The 25,981-nt window shown below is 38.3% G+C and overlaps 1 protein-coding gene across 1 annotated transcript in view; it reads left to right on the forward strand.

The window, feature by feature from the left end:
• The window catches only part of LOC103800322 (NADPH oxidase 4-like), a gene marked incomplete at both ends in the record, with an annotated part of 30,063 nt that extends 8,189 nt beyond the window's left edge, over positions 1-21,874 (forward strand). The window contains 9 exons of the mRNA XM_009072698.1: positions 3,002-3,112; positions 4,086-4,170; positions 4,833-4,930; positions 6,862-6,889; positions 9,942-10,014; positions 14,700-14,780; positions 19,489-19,717; positions 21,521-21,685; positions 21,812-21,874. Of these exons, the coding sequence (XP_009070946.1) occupies positions 3,002-3,112; positions 4,086-4,170; positions 4,833-4,930; positions 6,862-6,889; positions 9,942-10,014; positions 14,700-14,780; positions 19,489-19,717; positions 21,521-21,685; positions 21,812-21,874 (933 nt within the window). The remainder of the gene's footprint in view (positions 1-3,001; positions 3,113-4,085; positions 4,171-4,832; positions 4,931-6,861; positions 6,890-9,941; positions 10,015-14,699; positions 14,781-19,488; positions 19,718-21,520; positions 21,686-21,811) is intronic.
• Positions 21,875-25,981: the final 4,107 nt, after the last annotated feature.

Here is a 25,981-nt window from a genome sequence, read left to right on the forward strand (position 1 = left end):
ATTGAATTGGGATTGATGTAAGGGCATTCTTCCATAGTAATTGCATTATGAATGAATATTTGCAATTTGATACATAGTGGGGAAAAACGAAAGTTATTAGGGTACACATTGTTGCTGTACCGGTTATACTGTTTGGCATTTTACTTACTTCTTAAAAGAAATTATTTCATTTAAAACTATGCAGAGCAGAATGAACTATTTTCTACTCTGTTCCAAGGTAGATTGTTTTGTTCAAGTTTTGTAATAAGAATTGTTGTGCCTGATAAAGGAAGTCTTTGATAACTGATGTCATGCCTAGTTTGTGTTTAAACCCGAAAACAACATAAATTCTTGAGAAACCGATGAGGTATCATATAGGTCATATAATAGAAATTATTAAAATTTTCAAACTGCTTTACTTATTAATTGTATTGCAGCTTTTCACAGCTCTTGGGTGCTAGTCAAGAGCTACCAAAATGATTCATCTTACTTCTGGGGTTTGCATAATATTAGTTCTAAATAATTCTTGGGTTTTTAAAATCATGCTCATTTAATCACTGTAATACTGAGGCAGATCAGCAAGCTCTAATAAAAATGCTTATATGTTTTTAATGACCATATTTCTGAAGTTACTGCTTTCTTGAGGTGTATAGCTCATTTTTAGCTTCCCTTTAGAGGATTTAATAAAAATAGAGACAGTCTCATATATCCAAATGGGACATTATAGAGACATTTTGCTTGCCATTAAGTCCAATAATTTCAGGGGGACTACCATTTTGTCTCATAGTCCAAAAATATTTACGATGTTCTGAAGTCACTTTAACTACTATGAGCAAGGATAGAGAAATATTTTTTGTAGTCATTTGCAAATATTTTTTTTAGCATAGTTAGAAATGGGAAGTGACATCAGTGTTTGGTAAAATCTCAGCTCAGTTGCTGAGGATGTGGCCATTGTGGCTGGTGCTCAGTTGTAGTTGGTATACTTGGGCTGTGGACCAACTGGGAAAATCCAGAGGAGGGAGGAGAGGATGATCAAAACACTGAAGAACATGGCTTGTGAGGGAAAAGTTGTAAGAATAATTTCTCACTGTGCATGTGAACAGAGTGTGAATTAACAGATGAAATAGAAGCAAGGGAGGTTTTATGTTAGGGTAAAAAAAAATGGCTAGCAGGTCATTGGAAGAAATAGTGGAAGGTGTCTGGAGACTGGGAAAGAACTGACATGGTTCGTTTAGGTCTTATTTTCTATATTTAGTAGGTTAGAGGTGATCTTCTCCTGGGACTTTTTGCTGTGGATCACACATTCATGTGGCAGAGAATAAGGCAGAGCACATTTTGTCGGGTAATGGCTCGTACTTCTCACAGGCAACTTTGGAGAGAGGGTGCCCTTATGACTGCTTTGTTCTGGGAAAGCAGGTAGTGTCTGCTGAGGAGGTCTCTAGCACTCAGGTCTAACTAAATAAAGTAGCTGGAAGAGAAACAGGATTGAGATGAAGAGCTTGATGTTTCAGGTAGATTGAAGACCTTTACCTCCTGTTTGCCTACTGGTGCTGCAGAGAAGATGGGGTACATGGATTTTGCAAACACAGAGTAGGCAGTTTTGATGTTTTACGGTACTGAGAAATTCTTGTCATGCTGTCATGCTTGTGATCTTGCAAGATGTTCTGAAATGCGGTTATTTTATTTTTGCTAGCTTACATATTAATCCATTTCTGTGCCATGCACCTAAGTCTGTAAAAAACCAACAGATAGCTATTGCAAATTTTTTAATTACAAGGCTTTTCTAATACTTTGTGTAAAAAAAATTCCAAATAATAAACCCCCTCATTTGTTTCCAGTTTCATTTCTTCTTGGTAACAAAGATATGAATATAATAAATGTTTCACAGATAGATTTTTTTTTTGACTGAGAAAATAGCAAATGCTCTTTTTCAAAATGAAACTTTGTCAAAAAAGTAATAAATCTTTAGTAATTTTATTAGCCAATTTGTACCTGCTCAACTCATTCGCATACTTCTGCAGTATCTGAATTATCTTGAATACTATAATGCTTTTAAATTAATTTCTTCAGGAGTTTAAAAACTTGGGTTTTCAAGAACATTGTAAGAAATATCCATCCAGAATTCTGTTGACAGTCTAAAAGCATCTTTTATATAAGCTAGTAAAATGGTAATTCAACCTAATAACTAGGAGAGTGATGGCATTTTGCTAACTTTTTTTAAAATCATAAATGAATGAGATAATAAGATTAAAAATACAGGGTTATGACATGAATGTGTGCTTTGTTCGTTTATTTGACAAGTGTTTTTGTTCTAATTATGTAAGTTCCAAATATATCAGTGAAAGCATTAGTGAAATTAGATTTCATTACGGTTCCCAGCTATTGAGTAGTTAAACTGAAAAAAAATAATTGAGTAGTTAAGAAAACCTACTTGCTTGAGGTCCAAATATGGCATTGCATAATGTGAATGGATGAGGAAGGTTCTGTGACAATTCCCTAACAGTCCTAGAAACAATATAATCATCTCAGTTTGACGAAATTAATAATTTTTTTACTCTTTTTGTGACTTGTTTACCAGAAAATCATTACACTTAAGTGGCTGCCCAGTGTCTACATAATGTTAATTGCTTTTTTTTATTTAATTATGCCTGTCAGAGCTTTCAGGTGGTTTCTCAGTGGGCGCTTATTGTTGTCTCACACGTTTTGTTCCATGTGACTTTGAGCTCTGATGAGGTTATTTGCTCTTTCAGTACAAAGTTGTAATTTTGTGATATTATTGTTGACAATATTAATTTTAGTAACTTCTTGATGCAAAGGTGAGAGCTGTTTCTTCCCTCTGAGAACAGGATAGCATGCTGTGTCCAGTGTTTTTTTCAGTACCATAAAACATCATGAAACTCCACTATTTTGAGTCAGAGAGCATGGGAACCATTTTGTTGCACAGCAAAGAAAAGGAGGTTGAGTAGTGACACATGTACCATTCTTTTCTCCCTGTAATCTAACTCTTGCAATATTTGTTCAGCTAGGATTGTGTGTTAGCAGAGCTTCAGCATCTGTCCTCAATCTCAACTGCTGCCTGGTGCTTCTACCAGTGTGCCGTGTTCTCTTGGCCTTCGTACGAGGATCTCAGAAAGTAAGTACTGTGCTCAGAATGCAGCAGTTGAGAAGAGGGTTCTGATGTCTGTTTAGTCTAAAAATAATAGAAAAAAATCTTCTACATGCCTGGGTATTATACAGCATGTGTTTGTGTGGTGCAAGTATCAGACATTCAGCCTAAATTCATGACTCCTTTAGAGACAATGCCCTGACTGATACTGCCTGTTTTGATTTGACCTTGTTACGGGGACGGTTTCTGCAATGCAGTTTTGAAAGATGTGGAATTGCTGTGAAACTGTAACCAGATTCTGCTCCATGTTTCCCAACTATTATATTGAAGACATCCGTGTCTTCTCTACTGCTTCCTGGGAGAATTCAACAGAGCAAAACCAACCTTGTCCTAGTGGAGATGATAGAATTTTAAATAAAAATACCCAACCTGGTATATTTGTTGTAATGGGAGGAAAAAAATGTTTGACAAATCTGAGAGGATTTGTTTTCTCTACCGGTATTTAGTAAACAATAGTTTAGCTTCTTTGAAATTCACCAGTTGCTGTTGCAGAAAATATGAGTAATGCTTTTGAGGAACATTTGTGTTTGCTAGAATGTTGCAAATTGAACTTGTGAGTTCTATTCATCATGTTACAGTACCTATAAGGTTTGATGCCTATGTGCACATGTGTATGCAAATATACCTTGCTTTTAGAACTTGCTTAATAAAGAGTCAGTTATGCCTACACAAATAGCGCTGAAATTCCTAAATTTTAAGGCCAAAAGGTACATTAAGTGCTCTTGACATCTATGTAATACAGATCCAACTGTAATTTCTTCATCAAATTCTCCAAATTATCTCCTTGTCATAATCCAGTAGTTTTTAAATTTAGGTACTATGCTTGCAAGGCTGTTAAACCTAGTAAAAGCAGAAGTTGCTATTATGTTGCCTCAGTTGCTGTTGGTACTTTTTTTTCCTATGCTTTAAGAAGAGATTGCTTGAATTCTTTTCTTACTAGGTTGCCAGCAGGAAAACCAGAAGGCTGCTAGATAAAAGTAAAACTTTCCATGTGATGTGTGGTGTTACAATATGCATCTTTTCAGGTGAGCTCTTACTGTGCTGAGCAGCATCATGTTTGGGAAGCACATTGAAGCAGTACTTGGCGGTTTTTCTTCTGCAGTACATTTGGGGGTAGTCTTGCTCTGTTCTTGCCTGTCTCAGATTGTAAATGCTTTCTCGGATATGTGTGGGTTTTGGTTCATTTTCGCTTTAAACAGATGGGCGTGCATTCTAATGATGAGCCTTTCTTTAAAATTCCAGTTCTAAAAGGACAGGTATATGAGATCAGATGAAAATCTGCCATTATAAGTAACCCTCATTGTACCTAAGGAATTCGGGTGAAGAAGCAGGGTGCTGCAGGGTTTTCTGCAGAGGAGGGTGCAGTGGAGACAAATACCCAATTTGGTGAAGAAGAACTAATTCTTGTCTGGACACCTTTGAATGTTGTCTCTCAGCAAAGCATTGCAGCACGGAAATCATTGCTATAGTGTTAAAAAATACATACAGCTTTCTGTCATGAATATTTATAAGCTGATTTACTTAAGGAAAAGAATTCCTTAATCCCTGATGTATCTCATGCAGGTGAAGTGATTATAGCTTGGCATCTGGGTGACCACTTTTCTTTACTTCAGGGGAACATCCACCTCTTGTTTACAGACTTCAGCTTTACTCAGTTTTGTGTTTTTGTTTGTTTTTTTTTTTGTAGTCTTACATGTTTCTGCTCATCTGGTGAATGCTCTTAGCTTCTCAGAGAACTACAGCGAAGAATTTCTGGCCCTAAATGCAGCAAACTATCGTGGTGAGGTGAGCTAGCTGTCCTTTCATATTTTGCTTTTAAGCATAGAATTTGAATATACAATTACCTGCATATTAAATTCCATTGTATGAGCCATCCTGTTATCTAGACAGTGCTGCTGTTTTGTGCACTGAAAACTCATGGTCATGTGAATTGCTGTGGATTTTTACTTCTTTCTCTGGACAAAACATGTATTAAGCATTTTTTTGTATAAGCCAGCAGGGTTCAGTCCTGTAAGATGGAGAATGTAATCACTTTGCAACTTGTTCTTCCCTTCTGCTTCTCTCTGTTCCTTGGGTGGGCCTGATTGAGACATTGCTGCTGCTTTCTGAGAAAATACATTTTGTATTTCCACTATTTAGAGTATAGTGTTATGTGACATATGCTGAGAATTCAAGAGCAGTAAGATTTGAAACTGATTTTGCACTTTTAAGCTGTAGTGGGTGTATATATGAGTATATATGCTAAGAATGGAATTAGTTCTCTGCATGAACAGGGCTGGAAGCTGATTTCTACTTGTGAAATACTTGGTTTGTGTGCCTTGTCTGACGGTGGTGCAGATCTCATGCAGACATACCACATCCCTAATCCGTTCTCCAGGTGTTTGCTTGTGTATTTGGCGCTGGAGAGTCATTTGCAGATTTTAGCAGCAAGACCGGAGCCCAGGACTCTTTCTTCTTTGGGCTGCAATCAAGTTCCCTCTTGTTTATATTCATTCTGGTCTCAAGTCTGCATTTCTTTTCTACCAGCTTCGTGAGGAAATATTTAGAATGACCCTATCCCAGCTGCATCCTTTCCTGGAAAAAGAGAGCTTGACTCAGCCCAGGCTCATAAGGACCAACAACCAAGGTCTTCCACTCCCTGGGTGAATGATCTAATCAACAAGCTATTCTGTGGCAGACATGCCAACACCAACTATTGTGCTGAGGTTCCGGGTTGAACTCAGCGTCTGCTTCTGTTAGGAGTGGTCTAATAGACTTGACCTCATCAGGAACATTAGCAGGAGCTTGCCTCAGGCAAGGACTTGCCAGAGTGTGCATGGCCTCTACTAAACAGCCATAGGAATTTTGCAATAGAAAATGGAGATAATAGCAAGTTTATAAGGAGCTCTAGGATCAAAACCTCTTGGATTTTAGGCTCTTTAGTAGCTCTTGAACCTATGTACTTGAATTTCACTTAAACCTGTTTAACTGTGGTAGGCAATCTGGATGTTACTGTCATCTTTTGTACATGGGTTTGCACATCTGAATCCAGACAAGGCTGGAGAGAAGGATGCTTTGTTTTTCCTGACCTGCATGAAAACTATTCACCTTGCATTTTTTTGCAAGTTTAAATGAAAAATACAACCCAAAAGTTTTGTCCTCAGCAAAGACCAAACCTCTTGAGGTATAGGACTCGGGGGGGAGCGAGGCAGTTTCCTGTGAGGCTGACATATCCCCTCTTCCTTTCACATGTGGTGAAGGACACAGGAACATCTGGACTTGTAATGTCAGCTCCCTTGTGTTCAGTCTTGCTTCACTAGAGTCTACCACAAATCTCTTGGTGATGTAGCTGGCAGTAAAACTCCTGCTGCTTGTCTTACATTTAAATTCAAAATCTCTCCCAACTTCTCCCCTCTGTCCTCCCAAAGGGATGAGGTAATTGAGTAAAGTTAAGCTTTCAAAAAATAATTATCTGTAAAATTATTTGAATCCCAGTTTTTCATAACAGATGATAATTGTCTTCACTGGGGGAATGCAAAGGCTAAAGGTTTAGTTCATGTTGAATCGCAGTCAGTGTAAACTGTTCGCAAATACCAAAACCATTCCTACGTCCAGATTTTGGGATTGCTTATGTCTTAAAATGTGTGAGCCTTGAGCTACTTACTATTTTCACATTATTTGTGTAGATATAAAATCCCCTATGTTGATTTTTTTTTTTTGTTTGTTTGTTTTTTTAGGACCCAAGGAAGCTACTCTTTGCAACTGGTAAGTCTGTTGCAAAACTGAATGAGAACGTTTGCTGCTTCTCTGCATCACTCTCCACCTGAAACTTTTTAATCCTGTGTTCACATGTTCCATTTGTATCTCAGCTAGCTTGAGTTGTGTTATTTGTGTAAGTATAACCTGAATTTGCATATCCAGTAGTCAGGAGGGAGGAGTTACATAAGCCCAGTAGTAGGATGAGCAGCATCTTCAAAGCTGTTGTTGTACGGATGAGTCAGCGGAAAATCATTAGTTTCAAACAGATTCTGCATAATATTAAATCCAAATTCCTAAATGATCCAATTTCTAGAAAAAGAAACATAATAGAAAAGTGGTCTTCTTGCTTCAGCTGGTTTATTTGAGGGTTGGTTTGGCTTCAGAGCAATCTAGACTGTTACATGGGAGTCAGGCTATAAAGAATAGATGTTGGTGCAGGAGTTTAGAAAGGAGCAGCGTTTGGATATGGAGGGGCAGGTGCCAGCCTGAGCTGTAGTGCTTCACAAGGAGGTAAAGGTCTTTCCTGATGCCACCTCACTTTCACCCTTATTTAGATCAAACACAGAAATCATTCAGGGCACAGTCCAAAGGAATCTATGAATAGACAGCAATGGATGGAGTTCCAGATCTGTCAATCCCAATATATGTACTAGAATTAGCAGCCTGTGGGATAATGCTTTCCAAAAACTTTAGGGAATTTAGAGGAAGTGAGAAAGTGAAATGCTAGAAATTGAGTTAACTGCTAAGTGGAAAAAGGTTGGGTAACCGATGTAGTTAGTGAACTGGTGGTGGTGCCTTGAAAGAGGGTAACTGATGGAGGAGGGAGTTGGAGATGTGGCGGAGAATCAAACCAGGCAACTGAGCATTATATTTATTATTTTGTATGGAGGGGAAGGACTTGAGATGGAGAAGCCGTGAGAGGCCAAATAAAATTCTGTCCTGGCTTTTGGGGACACCTCAATACCTCTCTAGTTGAGAGGTGGAACTCCTATTGCTCTCTATTAGCTGGGAAAACACTGCATTTTCAAAAGTTTGAACACGCTGTTGCAAGAAGCAGTGATTCTGTCATACTGAATTTAAAGTTACTCAGCTTACTCCCAATCCTAAATGACTGGTAGTTAACCTTTATTATTTGTGCTGAAGGAGTGCCCGGACAGGGACCAAGATTTTGCTGCACTGGGAGCTGTGCAATTATGCAAAAAACCACTGGTCTCTTCCCAGACAGTCCAGAACTAGATTTATTGGCTGACTGTTTTGGGCTTGGTTTTTGACACAGCAAACAGAAAGAATAAGGATTCGGAAGGATTTGTAGCGTGATGACTTTTCAGAGCAGTCCAGGAGGAATCTCCTTGTGTAAGGGTGTGAATTCTGGGAGGAATGTGTCTTCAAGAATCAAGTTAGTGAAGGAAAAAGGAGACAGGGACAGGTCATAGAGGAAACTGCACTGATAAATTGGGGCAAGATTATGATCGATTTCATATTTGCAATTTGGAGAAGAGAATTGAAAAATTGGATGTAAGAGGTGACCTGTGGCTAGCGTGACAGTGTAGGAAGCTGGATCAAGTGCTATACTGCAATTGCATTGGAAGTATTTGTGTCAGAGGAGGCTGATTGCACAGTACACCTCAAAATAGATTGAGACAGAAGAAATGAAGAAAGAGGCAATGGACAGAATGCATTTTTATTTAATTGGAACTGCTTTTAATTGTAGTCTTTCCATGAAGGGTTGAAATTAAGTTTCTTAAGCAGTCCATGACAAAACTTCCATTGATTGTAGGGCTGGGATTTTTCCTAAACCTTGTAAAACTGTGGAGTGATTTGGGATCTGCCAAATTTTGGGTATCAGACTTTTCAATGAGTGGATATTGAGAAGTTTATAAAATCATAAGATTTGAGATTGTATCTTTATTGCTAGAGTCTGAAATATCAATCAGTTATTAAAAAAATTAGCTTGCTCATCATTAGGATCCTGTAAAAGATTGTGGACCATTACAATGTGGTTTTGCATTTTACATCCCTAAAACCTGGTTGAGACATTTATATTTTGACACTAAACCAGCATTTATTTAGTTTTGTACTTGGTGATTGGCCTAACTGACGTTGTTTAAACCCAAACAGATGGCTTTTAGGGTGGTCAGAAACTCTGCTTAAAAACTACCAGTCTTTGAGGAGTAAAAGGAATTGATGTCATGCTTCATAGATGTTAGGATCTTAATTCATATTCTTAATTTCTGGGATGACAATTTTGAAGATAAGGTACTCAGAAAAAGTGGTGACTTTGGTTAGTATTTTTCCAATCTGTCTTTACACCGGGGATTTACTGTACTTTATGGACAGGATTCTACCTCAGGATGAGATGTGTCATCCTGTAGAGATACTTGTTTCTCTCCTTCAACTTGAGGAAAAGCTGAGGATAAACTAGTTCTGATACAAGTCTGCATTTGAGAAAATTAGTCCAATTGTTAATATTTTTAACCTTTCCTTCTTAAATGCTGGCTGCAGATCACTCTCACAGACCTTGCTCTATGGGCAACAATTTCAAGTATGATACAATGCCATGGAGAGCAATTTCAGGCTCTTCCTCATTCCAGAATGAAATGGGTTGGCAAACAATTGTAGTGACATCTTGCGTAGAATTTGATTTGCTTGAAATTCTGTCCCTGACCAGGTTTTTAATTGCAATGATCAACAAAGTTTAGGGTTTGGAATAAAAGATACAGAAACTTGTACAGCCAGTCTTACAAATAACAGGGTTTGTTCTTAGTTACCTGCTTGGAGACAGATGTCACAAACAAAAGAATACAGGAGCAAAGATTAATAGGAAATTAGTGATGCATGGTGAAATGCAAAGAAAAGGGTAGTTTTCTCCGGGAGGCTGGAAAATCACACAACTACTTTCCTATCTAGTATGATACACAAATTGTATGCAAGACATGAGTACATGCAAGAGTTTGATTGAATCATGATTTGTATGTCTAATTTAACTTTCTTTAAAGATCATAGTAGACAAGTATACCTCTTCACAGGTCGAATGTAAGTTCTCTTATGTCCTTTCTAGTTCCAGGTCTGACTGGAGTCATTATGGTGTTGGTATTATTCCTAATGTGTACAGCTTCCACGTATGCCATCAGGTAAGATGTGTAATCTGATCATTATGCTGAAAAATGCCATTTGAGTAATCATATTTTCATAGTGATTAGAGTGGTAAAAATACCAGTTTTCTTGCCCTACTTTTTTCCTAGCTTGCAGTAAAATTAACGCAGTGAATTTTGTCTTAAAACAATTACAAAACCTGATTAAATTGCCTTCTGAGAAAAATACTGTTTGAATGTGCTCAGTTAAAAATTTAGACTATCAAAAATTAATACAGTTCTTTTTTCTCCTGTTTGTACAGGGAGGCAGTAAATTAAGCATATGGAAAATTCTGTCCAAGGCATAAATTAAGGCCACTGGAAGTAAAATAAGATGATATCTTTATCTTAATTATTTTCACCAATTAATTGGAACAACAAACTATTAAAAAAACTAGTGACAAAAAAAACCCCAGCAGTGCAACAAACCAAAACAAAATTGTGCTACTTAAGTAGAATGTTGCTTTTTTTAAAGCTCTGCTTCTGGTTGTCAAATATATTCTTAATCTGAATTCTAATTCCAAACAGCAGTGCAGCATTGTATTAGAGCAGCAGCTTGGATTTCTAAAGATTTGGTCCTGCAATGAGTTCACATTCTGCACCAACATTATTGAACATAGTACCTGTGAGTGACTGGTAGCTTGGAGGGCCTAGCCCAATGCTGTAGTCTCTTAAGGCTTGGATTCTGCAATTGAACATAGAAAAACAAGCCCTTCATTTTTATAGCAGTCTCTATGAAATTCCAAGACTGATTATGTAAATGCAACATCTCAATTCAGAAAACATGCAAGGATATATTAATTATGTATCTTCAAACATTAATGGTGCTCCACTGATGTGGGCTAGATATGTTGTTTTGAACTTTGTTGAACTATTCTGTCTTACCTGAGTGGAAATGTTATCAGGCAGTGTTATCCTGTGATTTGGGAAAGTAGTTCAGCAAATACTTGGGCATTTTCAGTAGACAAAGCTACGTCCTCGTCCTTGGTCGGGACCTATGTGAGACACTGCAAGCTGCAGAAGTGCAGGATTAGGATGCTGCACGAGGTGTCAGCATGGCTGCACATTACATAGTCCACTCAAATGGCTTTTTTTGCAAAATAAAGGTAGTTTTGGGAAGATGGAAAAATAAAACAATTACTTCACTCTGCAGCAGTGAGCCAGAACAAAGTCCTGTTTTCTTCAAGGCCATAATTAGACAAAAAAGAGAACATCATGTGTTAATGATTGAGAAACTTAGACAAATATATGTAGTTGTAAGCATATTCTTGGAAATAATAATTCAGGGTTCATGCAGCATCTTTTGAAGGTTTTTATTTCCTTCTTCAGTTACTCTAAGTGCAAATGCTTTCCCGGCTTTCTGCCATCTAGCCAGCAGAGTCAAAGCCCCTAAGAGATCATCTGCGTCTCCTGTTACTCTAGCAATAATTCTTATTTAGAAATTTTATCCTGGCTTCTCCCTCAGGCATATAGCTCAAGCTTGTCTTTATAGTGTGTTTTTGTAAGGAAACAAGCATCTGCATGCGTCTCTGTCCCAGTCTCTTTCCCAAAAAAATGATGGCTGAGTGTATGATGTAGTCTTAGGAAAATGAGTTGTAAATGTTCTCTGCCTATCAGAAACTGGGCTTTAAAAAAAGTATTTCAGAGACTATTGTATGCTCGGATTTCAGCCCTAGTTTTCTCTTTTACACTGACTGCTTAATAATTTCTTCCTTTGTAAATTCTTCCTGAAGTTTTTCTGTGCATTATTATCCTGCCAATTTCCTGCCTTTACTTGTTCAGTTAACTGTGTGAATAACTATTAGAAGGATTGAATTAGTTGCTATGTTTTAAAAGGGGAAAGTAAGTGTGGTTTGAAAAATTTTCTAAATTCTTGCCATGTCGTGCCTGAGAATTAGACTAACGTTTTTTGTTCGGTAGTTATTTGTTTGGAAGAGTTATGAAGTTACCATAAAAAACCCCAACAAATCCTGTCAATAATGTTGACATATTGGCTAACTTTCGAAGTAATATTATTCATGATTTAAAGGAACATTAAAATATTAGATGCTCCAATGCCATCTCTTTTTGTAACCAAATATTCTAGTTGTCAATTTCATCTTCTAAACTACCACAAATATCTTCCTTTTCAAAACCATCTGTAACAGGGTTAAAAATATTTTTCAAAAACTGCCTACTGTGTCCCTTTAAAGAATGACAAACTCCCCTCACATTTCTCAGTAAGTCAACTCTTGCAGGTTTTCACCTGCAAAATTCTAAAGTAGATTAGCCAAAATTAAATTTAAATATTCAACTTACCTCAATATTTCAGGACTTTAGCATTCCTAAGAAGTGCATTAATTCTGTGAATAATATCTATTTTAAGCCCTAAGAAGAAGGTTAAAAAAAGTAATGTTCTGAAGAACTATAAAAATACATTTGTAGCAGTAGGAAGAATATTGAGTATATTAGAATACTGTATGTATCTGTAGGATATGCAGTTTAAGGATACAAGTAAGAAATGCATAATTATTGAAATATTGGAAAATATGCTTCATGCCAAGAGGTCCAAGGTTTTTCATCCCTTTAATTTAAAGAGCTGAAGTTCAGAGGACTTGATCACATTTAGGGGAATTTGATACATGTGAGGAGCCAGAATTTGCAGGAATTAGAATACTGTATGTATCTGTAGGATATGCAGTTTAAGGATACAAGTAAGAAATGCATAATTATTGAAATATTGGAAAATATGCTTCATGCCAAGAGGTCCAAGGTTTTTCATCCCTTTAATTTAAAGAGCTGAAGTTCAGAGGACTTGATCACATTTAGGGGAATTTGATACATGTGAGGAGCCAGAATTTGCAGGACAGGAAACAACTGGCTGGAAACTCACATTTAGACATATTCAGACAAGAAGTGTATGGTAATTTTAATCAGTAGCAATAATTAGGTGTTGAAAACAGCATGTCAGAAGCAGTCAAAGAATTGACTTTCCATCACTGAAATTTTGAAAAATTGGTGCATTCTGAAAAAAGTGTTCAGGGTCCAATAAAAATGAATTCAGTGTGAAGCTTTTTGGTATTACAGCAAGTTACCAAATTAAACCAGAGCTCCAAGACCTGTCCTTGTCCTTGCCCATGTCAGGGAGAGTGGAACTAGATGGTCTTTAAGGCCTGTTCTGGCCCAAGCTGTTTTAGGATTCTAGGTTCTGTTTTGGGACGGAGGGTAAATTTTACTCTGTGCTTTCCAGTTGTGCTTCCGCTCCCTACACAGTCATCCTTTATTTTCTGCTTACTGATGTTCCCTCCCACAACTCCTTACAGATAGCTGGTAGGCATGGAAATGTGTACCAGGGTGTGGAGAGTTAGAAATGGTATGCGCTGCCCCAAGGAGGAAAAAGTCTTAGTATGGTGCTGACTAGGAGGAAGGATGGCAGGGTAGAAGGGGGGTTGTTCAGATCCCATTGCTGTTGCTAGGTTCCTTCCTTTGCTTCCTTTGTTCATTCCTTGCTTCCTTTCTTGTTCTTTCCCTTGCTTGGATTTTATTTTGGCAGCCCTCAGATTATAAAAATTATTTTTTCTCTCTTGAGAAAGAAAATGACCAAGTCCTGTATTGACAGAAACATGCAGCATATGTTTCAGTTGTACTGGAGCAAGAGTAGTAGAAAACCACAGAAGGGAAAAAAAAATCTGAAAAAAACCCCAAACCTGTGTCAGACAAGTAGCTTCTTAAACCATGTTGTCATAGTTAAGGTTGTTTTTCATTTAATAATTAGTTTGGATTATGAATGGGGGTAGGTGTTTTGGTTTTGGAAGGGACTCTCCTACTGTGCTGTGTAGTATGAGGTGTGTTTGTGTGCTGTGAAGTAGTGTATTTTTTAACCATTTGGTTGTTGGTGGTTTTTTTAGTGACTATTTTACTCAGGAAGAAAACAAGCAGGCTTAGCAGAAAACAGTTCCAGATGGCTATTTTCTTTGGTCTTGTTTCTTTTCATATTGCCTAACAAATTACTGATGAAAAGAAGTGCTCTTTTCCCTTCACCTCTCCTGATCTCACAGTGGTAATGTTCTTCTTGTTTATCCCGAGACCAGTAGTCCTAGAGCTGTACTGTATGTGACCTCCTGCTATGAAAATTCTTCTACCTGTCCTCTTGTTACCTCCTTGCTCTAGTTCCCATTCCTCCTGTATCTCCTTCCACTGCATACCCTTACAAGTGTTTTCCCTTCTCACTAGTCCTTCTGCTGCTGTCTGTTCTACCTGTTTGCATGTTAGTGACGTTAATGACGTTAACGTTAGTGACACGTTAAACCTGGCAGCCCTGTATTGGTGCAGAGGGAATGCAAGGTGACACTCACAATGAAGAGGCTGAGTTTTCAGACTGGAGACCGAGGAACTATTCTAGCTACAAGGATCGCATAGAAACTAACTGGGACCTATAAAAACAGTGAAGTCTCCTAATTTCGAAAGAGTTCTTTAGCTGGCTCGGTACCTCTAGATCCTTCTATCTCTCAGCTTGTTACTTCTGTGCCAGTCACTTGTTCTTCTCAGAAGTACAAGTACAGTGTGGCCATAGGAAAATATACTGTTCTTTGACTATTCTGCATGACTACATGGTGTATGATGTCCTGTATGCACAGGTCTGCTTTTAATTAGCAGTGATTCCATCTGAATTGTAACAGCATTGAACCATGGTTTATTCTTTTCAGGGTTTCAAACTATGACATCTTCTGGTATACACACAACCTTTTCTTTGTCTTCTATATGCTGCTGATGCTGCATGTTTCTGGGTAAGTAAATGGAAAACATTATCCCTTTGCCTGAAGCACAACCAGGAAAAGCAGTTTCCCAAATTGCTGCCTTTCCCAAGCTTGCTTGTGCACAGTGAGCCAACTTTGTGACATGATGCTGTTCTCTTCAGTTTTTCAACAAGTGTTTGTTTAAACAAAGATCAGACTGTAGCTTGGAGAATTGTTTGCTACAGCCAGCTAGCACAAACTTCTTCACTTTCAAGATTATTTCTTGTCCATTTCACCGGTGTCTAGTGAAAAATCAAGAAAACATTCTTGGCTATTTTCTGCCCTCTCTTACCTGTTTGCTGAGAGGAGAATATGAAGCAAAGTTGCTCATCCCTTGCCTTTTTCTCTCTGCTTTCAATTTTGAGTCCTAAAGAGAGGGTAGGAATGCCTTCTCCCTAACTACCTCTTCAGCATTGCTGTGATACAAAATTTGCTAGTTTTTCTTTTTAGTTTTCAAAAACCAGTCCAGTGTTCATGTGCCATGAACCTGATGGTCAGGTCTGCATCAGGCACAAAAAAGTCCAGCTCTGTTGCAAGGTAAAGCAGCATCCTCAAGTTACAGCATATGTGTGGGTTGGGAGTTGGACTAGATGACCTTTAAAGGTCCCTTCCAACCCAAATTGTTCTATAATTCCATTAACATCTCTGAAATTGCCTTTGTGGGTGTAGCTGCAGAGATTGGTGTAGAGAAGGCAAAGTGTATTTGAATGAGGTTTATTTCATCAAATATCTACTGAAATGCAGGGACCTTGAGTGTGTGATGCTAAGCACTTCTTTTTAGAGTAAACTTGGAAAGGTAATTAGGCCTATCAAGATCACAGTAGGAATACACTATTGAACAAAACACACAGCTTGAGATCTGCTGAATTGAAAAAATGAGTTCAAAACAATTGAAACTCCTGGACACAATTCCAGTTCTCTGAGGGTTTGATTTTCGGTTGCTTAGTTTCTTTCCCCTGTTGCATAGCTCTTGTTCATAGCTGGTGAAGATGGATCTAACCTATTCTCCCCATCCTGGGACAGGATGAACTTTTTCTAAATTATTCTTGACAGGTGTTTGTCTAACTTCTTGAAAACATTTGGTGACTGAGATCCTTTAACCTCCCTAGGCAGTCTGTTCCAGTGATTGCCTCTGGGGTATTTTTCATGTCCAGTTTAATTAATCTCCTTCACTGTGTTATCCTTTGCCCATTGTATTCCTAACCATATTCCATTTACCAAGTTTGCAAACCAAGGCTGCAGTAACACACCAAGCATTGAACAGGCGTTTTCTGGTACACAACCTCCTTAGTATTGAATTACAAAAGCATTCAGTGCAAATCTAAAAGAAATGAGTGTCAGTTAAAAGTGGGAGAGGAATGAGTCATGGAGAGTGGGAGTCAGATCAAGTTTAAGATGCCTAAATGTAGGTCTCTAGATGTTTTCTAAGTGTCTTTCTCCCATTATGATCTAATGAGTTCTGATAAATACAGTCAATGGAGCCTGAAGGATGCTTCAGCTAACTTACTGTTACAAAGATCTAAATTCAAGTGAGCTGGACTGATTTCTGGGCTCCGTAAGTGACCACTTGTGGCCATGAGTTGCATAAGTGGTGATTTAGATTGGATATTAGGAAGAATTTTTTCTCTGAAAGGGTGAAAATGTTTCAGTGTCAAGCATTGAAGCAGGCTGCCCAGAGAAATAGTGGAGTCACCATCCCTGGAGGTATTGAAAAAATGTGTAAATGTGGTGCTTAGGGACATAGTTTAGTGGTGAACACAGCAGTGCTGGGTTAATCATTGGACTCGATGCACTTAGAGGTCTTTTCCAACCTAATTGATTCTATGATGTCTTCTGAGAATAAAAGAAGCTTAGAGTACCCACACTTAGGTGCCCAAATTACTCCGGTGTGGCATGTCTTAGAGACTTGCAGACACATAGCCTGTCATTCTACAGAACATGGCATCTCCTGTGGCTGAACTGTGCAGGCAATTCAAATGAGGTTTTGCCTGTCTTAGGAGTCTCTTTTAAGCATTTGCACAATATTCCTGGATTCTTGGTTTATTTTGAACTGTTACAGGCATGTTCTTACAGTATCCCCTTCTTCAGGTAGCCAAACACTTGTCAGAAATATATAAAGTGGTATGTTTCATCTGTCATATGTTACTGGTTTGTTCGTTCTTCCCACCCTTGAGGGACAGGAGAATTTTTCAGCCATTATCCTTAAAGGCTTTAGTTGACATTGTACTTCTTGCAACATGACTTTCAAATATTTTAGTGGCTTAAGACTTGATGCATATCTGCATTCATTTTTCTATATTTTAAGTCACTAATAGCAACAACAAAAATAATTCAAGAAAAACAGAAGCCTGGTTTTTCTAGTACCAATGTAAAGAGCTATAAAACACACAAAACAATGGAGCCAGATCCCCAGCTGATCCAAATTTGCTATTACTGTCGAATTAAATGTGTTAGCTGGGTCATAGGAGCTGAGAATAAGGCCTTTATGCTGTCAATAGAGTTATCCAAGGATTTTTCTTCCAAAAGGTGAAAATTCTTAAAATTCCAGCCACACATTGACCTTTAGCAGACCCCTTAAGCATCTCACCTTGAGCTGTGCAGTGGAAGATGAATGAGAAGATAAGGAGCAGTGCAAGTCGCAATGAAAATCACTTAGAATCATTGATGTCTAGTTTATCATCTTTAAAGTCTCAAGAAACAGTGATATGTATTTTCCAGCTCTAGCCAGAAGTGAATTTTGTCTTTGTTTTGGAGGTAGAAAGATAGGAAAGAGGTTGATGAATGCCCTTGCAAATCCTGCATGCCATGCTGCTCAGCCTGTAGAACACTTTTAGATCACTTTATCATTTTGTCTCGCCCATTTTTGTTTGCTGAAGATGTCTGTCTTCTACTTACTGACATCCACACTGATTTTTTTTTTTAATCTATTCAAGTGTTGCCTTAAATAAATATTAGGCTATATCTTAGGCTTCCTAAGAATTGTGCAGAAGTTGACCTTTATGGGAACTGATCTAGAGTGTGTAACACTTGCCTTTCCTTGACAACTTCAGAAATGGGAATCGTTGCAACTGCTGTTAATAGGCAGCTTTGTCATCCCAGTTCGCTATTCAGTTAACATGTTTGTAATAGTTTAAACAAACTAGAGATCACCGAAGGGGGATGCTCACGTTTGCAGCCATTAATGTCTCAAGGAAATACTCTTTTGGGATGTTCTGAGAACAGAGAAGCTGTGGGAGCAGCTGTCAGGCATGCACACAAGGTTGACTGGAAAAATATTGCAAGGGCTGTGACTTCCATCTAAATCCATGAGGCACCATAATATTTATGGAGCAGGGAACTTGCATAGTGCTAGGGGTTTCTGTCACTTTGCAAATATGTGGTGACCAGCAGTGATGCCAGATGCAAGCGATAGGCATGATTGAGCAATAAATTCAGGCAGAAGCATGGGTGTAGGTGCAAGGACACTTCCCGAATGATTCTCAGGGGGTCAGATGTGGAGTTTAGAGTGAGCAGGTTTAGCTTCTGCGCTGACATTATTCACTGGACCATGCGGGAAGCTTGTTACTACCTGTCAGAACTGCATTTTGGTAGGAAAAATTGCCAATAGCCTGTCAGAACACATTTAAGTTGGGAATATTGCAGATGTCCTTGTTATCCCACTTCTTGTGAATTAAACCCTGTTGCTACTGCTGCTGTCTGTACACTGGGGAGAAAAGGGAGACCATATGTCCTTATGTTTGATTGCACACTTGATATGAGCCTTCAGAACGTGGCCTAGCACTCAGGGTGCGTCTAACCAGATGTTGTCTCGTTATGCCATGTTTCCCACCCAGTGCCATCCTATACAGATGTCATTCAGCCCTTCATTTTGTTTGGGTTTTATTTTTAATATTCCTGCTTGTGGTTTTACTGTCATCAGATCCATATTTGGAGGTAAGTAGTACTTCTGAGAAATTTTGTTACTACTGTTACCTGTTCTTCCCTGTTTACAACGATTCATTCATGTGCTGAGATATCCCAGAGTGTCTCAGGTGTCCATTTCTTTCTTCAGAGTTTCTAGCTGCACCTGCAAAGTTCACACTTAATTTTACTATACATTTAATTTAGCTTTAAAAAAAAAAGGCATGGACCTCACAAAAATAATTTGCAAGGAAGATTCCTTGGCTATCATGCAGGACTTTCTTTTTTACTTCTGTCTGTTTGGCAAGATGATATCCAGAGGAAAAAACTATACCATTGTGTGCAAACCTGATAAACACTGAGTAGTGGGAACATTCCTGCAGTTTGGTTTGGGAACTTGTCTCAAGTTGTGCTACAAGCTTGCCTTAAAAACAGGGCTTGCTGACAGTAGGGAGGATGAGTGAAAATAGCCTGGGTGTGATTGAACTGGAGATGTGATTATTTAATTTTTTTTTCAAGGCTCCCACAATATTTTCCCCCTTTCAAGCATTATTAAGCTTGAGGCTGTTCAGTGGAGAGTGTGCCAAGTAAGCTGGAAAAGCTAAACCTTGCCTCTAGTCAGAGTAGGCTCTATTGTTCTAAAGCTTCAGTCTCATTGAAAGTCCTAAAAGCAAATGGAATAAAAATTCTAACATAAGATGAGGCTTGTGACTGCTTTCTAAAACCCTCACCAAATTAAGATAAGTTGTTTGGTTTTTACTGTTACTTCAGTGTCTTTACTATTTTTATTTTCCTGTAGGGGAGTGCTGAAGTACCAGACCAACTTAAAGGAACACCCGCCTGGTTGCTTTAATCCTAACAAAACACTCCAACAGAACATGACTCTGCCAAAGGCTTTTGAAGACCTGTTTCCTGACTATACTACTGAGCCTTTCCCAGAGGACTTACCAGTACCAGAACCCTTTGTACAAAATAACTTTATGAGAATTTGTTCCAAGGAACCCAAGTTCCAGCCACACTTCCCAGAGGTCTGTATGATCCGACATTTCAGGTATTACAAGCCATGCCAAGTCTTTCAGTCAGCCATAACCACTAATTATTGCTTTTCCAGACCAGATGTTTTAATAATGGAAAATATTATTAAAACCTTTTGAGGCATTCAAAGATTTGGTGGGGAGAAAACAATCCGTATTAAACCCTGAACTGCATTACAATGTGGTGCATAGAATAGGGAGGGTGGAAAAATGTCAAGAGATTGGCTGTAATGTTCTTTTTTGTACAATATGATAAGAGATGCATTGGTCCTGCTATGAATGTGACTTTAAATTACAGCATAGCACTTCAGAGCAAACATTTATGTAACATTTCATAAGGTCCCTTTGCAAGCATTGTGTGGCAGTAGTTAATTGAAATAATCAAGCTCCATTTGTTCTCTTTTTTTACCATGCAGATGCTAGTCTTAATACTCATTTCTGGGTTGCAGTTGGTTGTAGTTTGGCTTTTGTAGTCTGTTGTTTGTAGACAGGCTTGCTTTATATGTGGCATGGGTAAATGGGCATGATGACAGTGGGGATAGAAAAGCCTTTTCTTTTTCTGTTTTTTAATTTTCTTTTTGTTTCTTTGTTTTGTGGCAGCAGCTTTTTCTTCATCCAAATTTTCTCTTTTGTTTTGAGCAAAGATGAGCTGGGTTGTCTTGGCAAGTAGCCTGGGGAAGTTTGGGAATATGGAGTTCAGAAGTCCAAGGCCCATTATTCAAGATGGTCCCGTAAACAGATGTCACAGGAGTTTCTCTTTATTATTATCATAGATTCCAGTAGAACATGTGCATCCCTTACTAGCTGCAGTGGGAAACCATTTTTCTGTGGAGCATGTAATCATAGTCAGAAATAGTCAATTCTACGGAATTCCTCCAACAAAGATTTTTGGATTGGTATGCAAGCACCAGTGTGTATCTGGCTCCATATGACACATGGGACAGCAACCAGTCTCCCTAGGGGCTTAAGATGCCTCCTTTAGAGCCATTTTTGGGAAAAGAGTCATGGAAAGAAATGGCCACTTAGTGCTCTAGCAGCTGTGTAATGCTATTTAGGACTTTTTTTGATTTGGAAGTTTTTTATCTACTCTGTGATACTGAGTCTAAAACAAAAACATTCAGGTCTGTGAGCTACTAAAACTTTTAAGGCCTTTTCTAAGAGTAATATTCTGCTAGTTGCAAGAGGTGTTGATGTGTAACTTCAAATATTTTGAAGGGAAGATGGATGAGGGTCGAGGGCACTTCAGTGTTACTGCTTGAATGGCTGAGCAGATGTGGAATTAGTAGCTAAGTCTGCCATAAACTGTTCATAATTGACTCTTAGGATGATATTGAGCTGAGCAGCTGCAAATGACTCCATCTGGAGTAGTCACCCAGGGCTCCTCATATAATCAGTGCAGAGAAATGGCCATTTCTAGGGCATTATCTATCTAGCATGCATATCTTCCATGGGGGCAACTGAATTGTGATTCAAGAGTGCCTGTTTCTGTCTGTCTATAACTTTACATTAGTTTAATATCAACATAAATTCTGTTAGATTTTGAAACTGTGTACATACTGTTCACTGCTGAAAACAGTTGGCATTCTTAACTACATGAAACCAGAATAACATGGCAGTGAATGAGGTCATTAGCATTTTGTTCCTGATTAAGCCTTAAGAACATGGATTTCTGCATCTCTGTAGAGAGATGTGGAGGTTAGATGTAAAATATGGTCCTTCAAGCACTTGTGTAACTGTGAAGTTAGAAAACATTAAATGAAAACGTCGGTCAGGTAACATATTTTTGTTCTCCCATAGACCTGGCTTTGGATTTCTGGACCTCTGTGCTTGTACTGTGTGGAAAGGCTGTACCGTTACATCCGCAGCAATAAACCCGTCACGATAACTTCAGTGATAAGCCATCCTTCCAATGTTCTTGAAGTAAGGATGACAAAAAATGACTTTGAAGCAAGGCCTGGTCAGGTGAGTTAATGTGACCCTAAAAAATCACTTCTTTCATGTAGCATTGTCTGTAAGGATGACTTTCACTTTGAGTGCCAGCCCATCACTGAGTCTTCTGAATGTACCTTTTCTATCATTTTATTTCAGTATGTTATTTTACACTGTCCAAGAGTGTCTGCCCTGGAAAGCCATCCATTCACCCTTACAATGGTAAGAAATACTGTTCTTTTCTGTGCTTTCCCTTTTATTTATATTTGGTAAACAAATGGTCCTTATTTCTTTCAAGGTGAAAATTCTTTTCAGAAGATCTTATGTTTCATTTATGAGGGTACCAATGAATATGAAATGGCATGATTATTATGTATGACAGTACTCAATGCATATTTAATTTTCTCTACTGTTGAGAAAATGATAATGGGAACATTTTTCAAAGTATTCCATAAGTGAAAACCAATAATAAATAAACCAATAATGTCTGTGTGATTTTGATAATTGTTTCATAAAAAGTTTCAGCCATATTTGTAGACCTTAATGCAGAATGAGCTCGAATTGTAATGAACTTTGTCATCGTTCCTGTTCAATGAGAAGATTTCTGTAACATGTCCAATGTTAGAAAAACACGAAGTTTAAAAACCATTTACTAAAATTGCCTCCTGCTTTTTTTTATATTAAGAGATATATTGATGACTTAGTGATTGACCAGTGAAGTCATACAATATTAGGATTATGACTCTGCACTTTTGGTCTAGAATGGGAATTGGAATGTCTGAAGACAGACTGGAGTAAAGTGAAATTGTATATAAATACACCTGAATTTTTCCAGGAGGACACAGTGTGGGTACCTGGGAGATGCTACTAAAAAGTCACTGTACTGGCTGGCTACGTTGTTACAAGAGCAGAGTGTAAGGTTGAATATTAGTGGCAGCCTTTTTCTTCCGAAGGGAATAAAGGCTTTTGGATTGCCTAAATTGGATATTCTTCTTCAAGAAGACCATGGAGATAAACATTCACATTTGATTCTTTTCTTTGGACTGATAACTGATACTTTAATCCCCACTGAGTTGTACCTAGTCCTGTGGAACAACTGGGATGTTTTACTGTTACCTGAAATTCAGAGGGCACAACCAGGTCCTGTTTACTTTCATTTCTTTTTTGGGGTGTTTTGTTTGGGTTTCTTAATTTATTTATCTATATGCCAAGCTGGGAGTCACAGGGGAACACACATTAAGTTCCATCCAAAGTAGTTTTGTGTTATAAATCTGGGAATGAATCTCATGTAAGGGAAGCTCTTTGTTGAAGCATTAATGGCACTTGCCTAGCCTGATTTTTGCAAAGTTTTCCTGGTTATTCAGTTTACTGGTAGAATAGCATGTGCTATTTATCTATTAACTGCAGCAGGCCCTTTTTAAGGCTGTCTTCTGTATAGTGCATAAAGATAAATTTTTAGCATTGCATATCGAGTTATGTGAATGCATGAGTATGGTGGAAGGGAAGCTGGGGCTTTTGTGCCAAATGGTTTAGTCGGTGTTTATTTGTATTTTTTATTGCTTTGATAATCAGAGCATAAATTGAAGAACTTGACATTAGTTTAATCTCAGGTAGCTCTTTACACTCATTTAGCCCTAGCACAGCTGTATTTAACCAGTGGACACATCTTATTAAAACATTACTATCAAAACATGATCTTCCTAATTTCTGTTCATTTCAGCTGAAATTAAAATGATGGTTATCATTTGATCATTAGTAGTAATTGCACAGTTTGGAAACTATGGGACTTTTAGAAAGATTTACTCTTCTTATATTGGGACACTGCTAAGGCAATGGATCGTGTGGTTCTAATTTCCAGAAATATGATCAAAAGATATTGAACTTGGTTCGGTAGTCTTTTCTCTGGCAAAACTTCTAATTTGTTATGATGAGAGGTTTTTATCAGAGAAGAGACTGCTGACACAGACCTACTGGGTGAGGTCATAGGATGAAGTTGAATTAGGTGTTTTATTGAATCAGTTTCCTTGCGTGAATTGAGGATTTCGACCAGTATTTAAAGTGGCATACTATAACACTGCGTGCTATGAAAATTTACTGAACTTCTAGATCTAGGAGCTATGGAAAATAGATCTCTTGCTGTGAGTTTCTGTTTTCTTAATGAACATAAAGAAAAAACTAATTTCTATACAGAAAATGCACACTATGTTTCCAATGTGTAAGTGTAGTTGATAAATTAGTTTGTGTAATTTTTGCAGCCATGTCTTAAATATTTAACATTAAAACTAGCACAATGCATTGTATTTTAAGTAATACTAGACCATGCAACTTGTGTTAATGCTCAATGTTTTACACTTAAAGTACAGTGATATTCTCCACATCCCTAAAGATCACATGTATATTTAAACTATTACAACTAGAAGTTTTATATATATGTGTATATTTATATATATGTATTTGAAGTAATCACTGAGTTACAGGGCTTCATTTTTATTGCCAAAACCATATTTTGCTAGAACGTCAGCTGTGCTAGGGATATGCTCTTATTGGGTTAATCACTGTTTTACAGCATAATGAGGATTTTAAATGTCAAGATTTATGACAGTCTTTTTGCCCAGCCTAAGCAGGGGCCAGTTGTTTCCACATGTCTTTCTAGGTCACAGAATATGACATGGGCTGATGTCCTGCTTAGAAAGCTTTTTGTGTTATTTTTGTTTAATATGATACCAACCATGGGACAATGCTTATAGAGTGTGTAGGCAAAAACTTAATTCAGTCATTTTTCTGCTCCCATGTGACTTACTTGTAGTTACCAAGCAAGCTGGAACACTACTGCTGCTTCTTTTGTTGGATGGTGATAATCCCTTGGTTATTTTTGTGGGTTGGTGTAGGAGTGTGGGGCTCAGAGCCACAGCAAGAACAGTGTGAAGGTTGTGTGGGACTTTGGGTACTCAAAGCACAGTGCAGCAATGATTGCAGCAGAATTGAGGGAAAGGCTGCAGTCTTCTTCTGGCACCATTGTCCTGCTTGGAATCATAGAATCCTTTAGGTTGGAAGGGACCTTTAAAGGCCATCTAGTTCAACCCTCCTGCAAGGACCAGGGACATCTCTAACTAGATCAGGTTGCTCAGAGCCCCATCCAACCTGCCCTTGGATGTTTCCAGGGATGAGGCATTTACCACCTTTCTGGGCAGCCCATTCCAGTGTTTCACCATCCTCATTGTAAAACAGTTCTTTTTTTATCTCTAGTTTAAATCTATCCTCTTTTAGTTTAAAACCATTGCCCCATGTCCTCTTGCAACAGGCTCTGCTAAAAAGTCTGTCCCTAGGCTCTGTGTGATGTTCTGTGTACACAAATGAAACATCCTCCTTTGCCTGGAGGATGCTTAAGAGGCAAGAAGTGACCAATTCAGGCATATCTTTATACTCTTAAGTGAGGACCATAGGCAAAAGTGGAAAGGAAGGAGTGAGTCAGTGTGAAGGACTCATGCAGATATTTTACTAGTCCCTTCCCTTTTCAAAGTTGTGTAATATTTGCAGTTTAGCTCAGTTTCTTACATAACACCAGGGTGGAGGAAAACACTGGGAGGCTGTGTAAAGGCCCTGCATCCTCTCCCATTGCACTCTGGCAAAGCTCCCACATGTTTCACTTGGAGCCAGAGGGAGCTCTGAATTGCAACCAAGTTGAGCATAAAATGGCTTTATTCTCTTTTCACCTTCCTTTCAGGTATTTATAGACATTGATAAGGTCCCTTTGGGCCTTTTCTCCAGGCTGAACAGTCCCAGCTCTCTTAACCTTTCCTCATAGGAGACATGTTCCAGCTCTGTCAGCATCTTCATGGCTGGACTTTCTCCAGTATGTCCATGTTTCTCCTGTAGCAAGGAACTCGGCACTGGATACAGGTTTCTCAAGTGTGGCTACACCAGTGCCGAATAAATAGGAAGGATTGCCTCCTTCAACCCTCTGGTAGTGTCACTTGTACACTCAGAAATCACATTTCCTCTCATGATCAGTGTGGAAACTGGCATTTTTAAACTTTCATTGAAGTGTGATTCTACTGGTTTTTATTCACTAGTGACTTTGTGACTTGTCACCCATTGAAAAGTCTAGGAAAGATAATGAAGAAGTGGTCCAGCATGTGGTATTCCTTCAAGTGGCCTGCTGACCAGTTCTAGGTAGTGCATAGTGGGCTTCTTGCTTCCAAGATATTTTCGTCTGTAGTGGAGAGAAATACTTTTTTTCCTATCAGTATTTTAACTGAGGGTTTGTAAAGGGGACAAATTATTTTGTGTGTTTCCACTTGATGAAGTCTTTTAAGGAGATTTGTCTTC

This window comes from Acanthisitta chloris, unplaced genomic scaffold (assembly GCF_000695815.1).
Source record: "Acanthisitta chloris isolate BGI_N310 unplaced genomic scaffold, ASM69581v1 scaffold20214, whole genome shotgun sequence".
NCBI lineage: Eukaryota > Metazoa > Chordata > Aves > Passeriformes > Acanthisittidae > Acanthisitta > Acanthisitta chloris.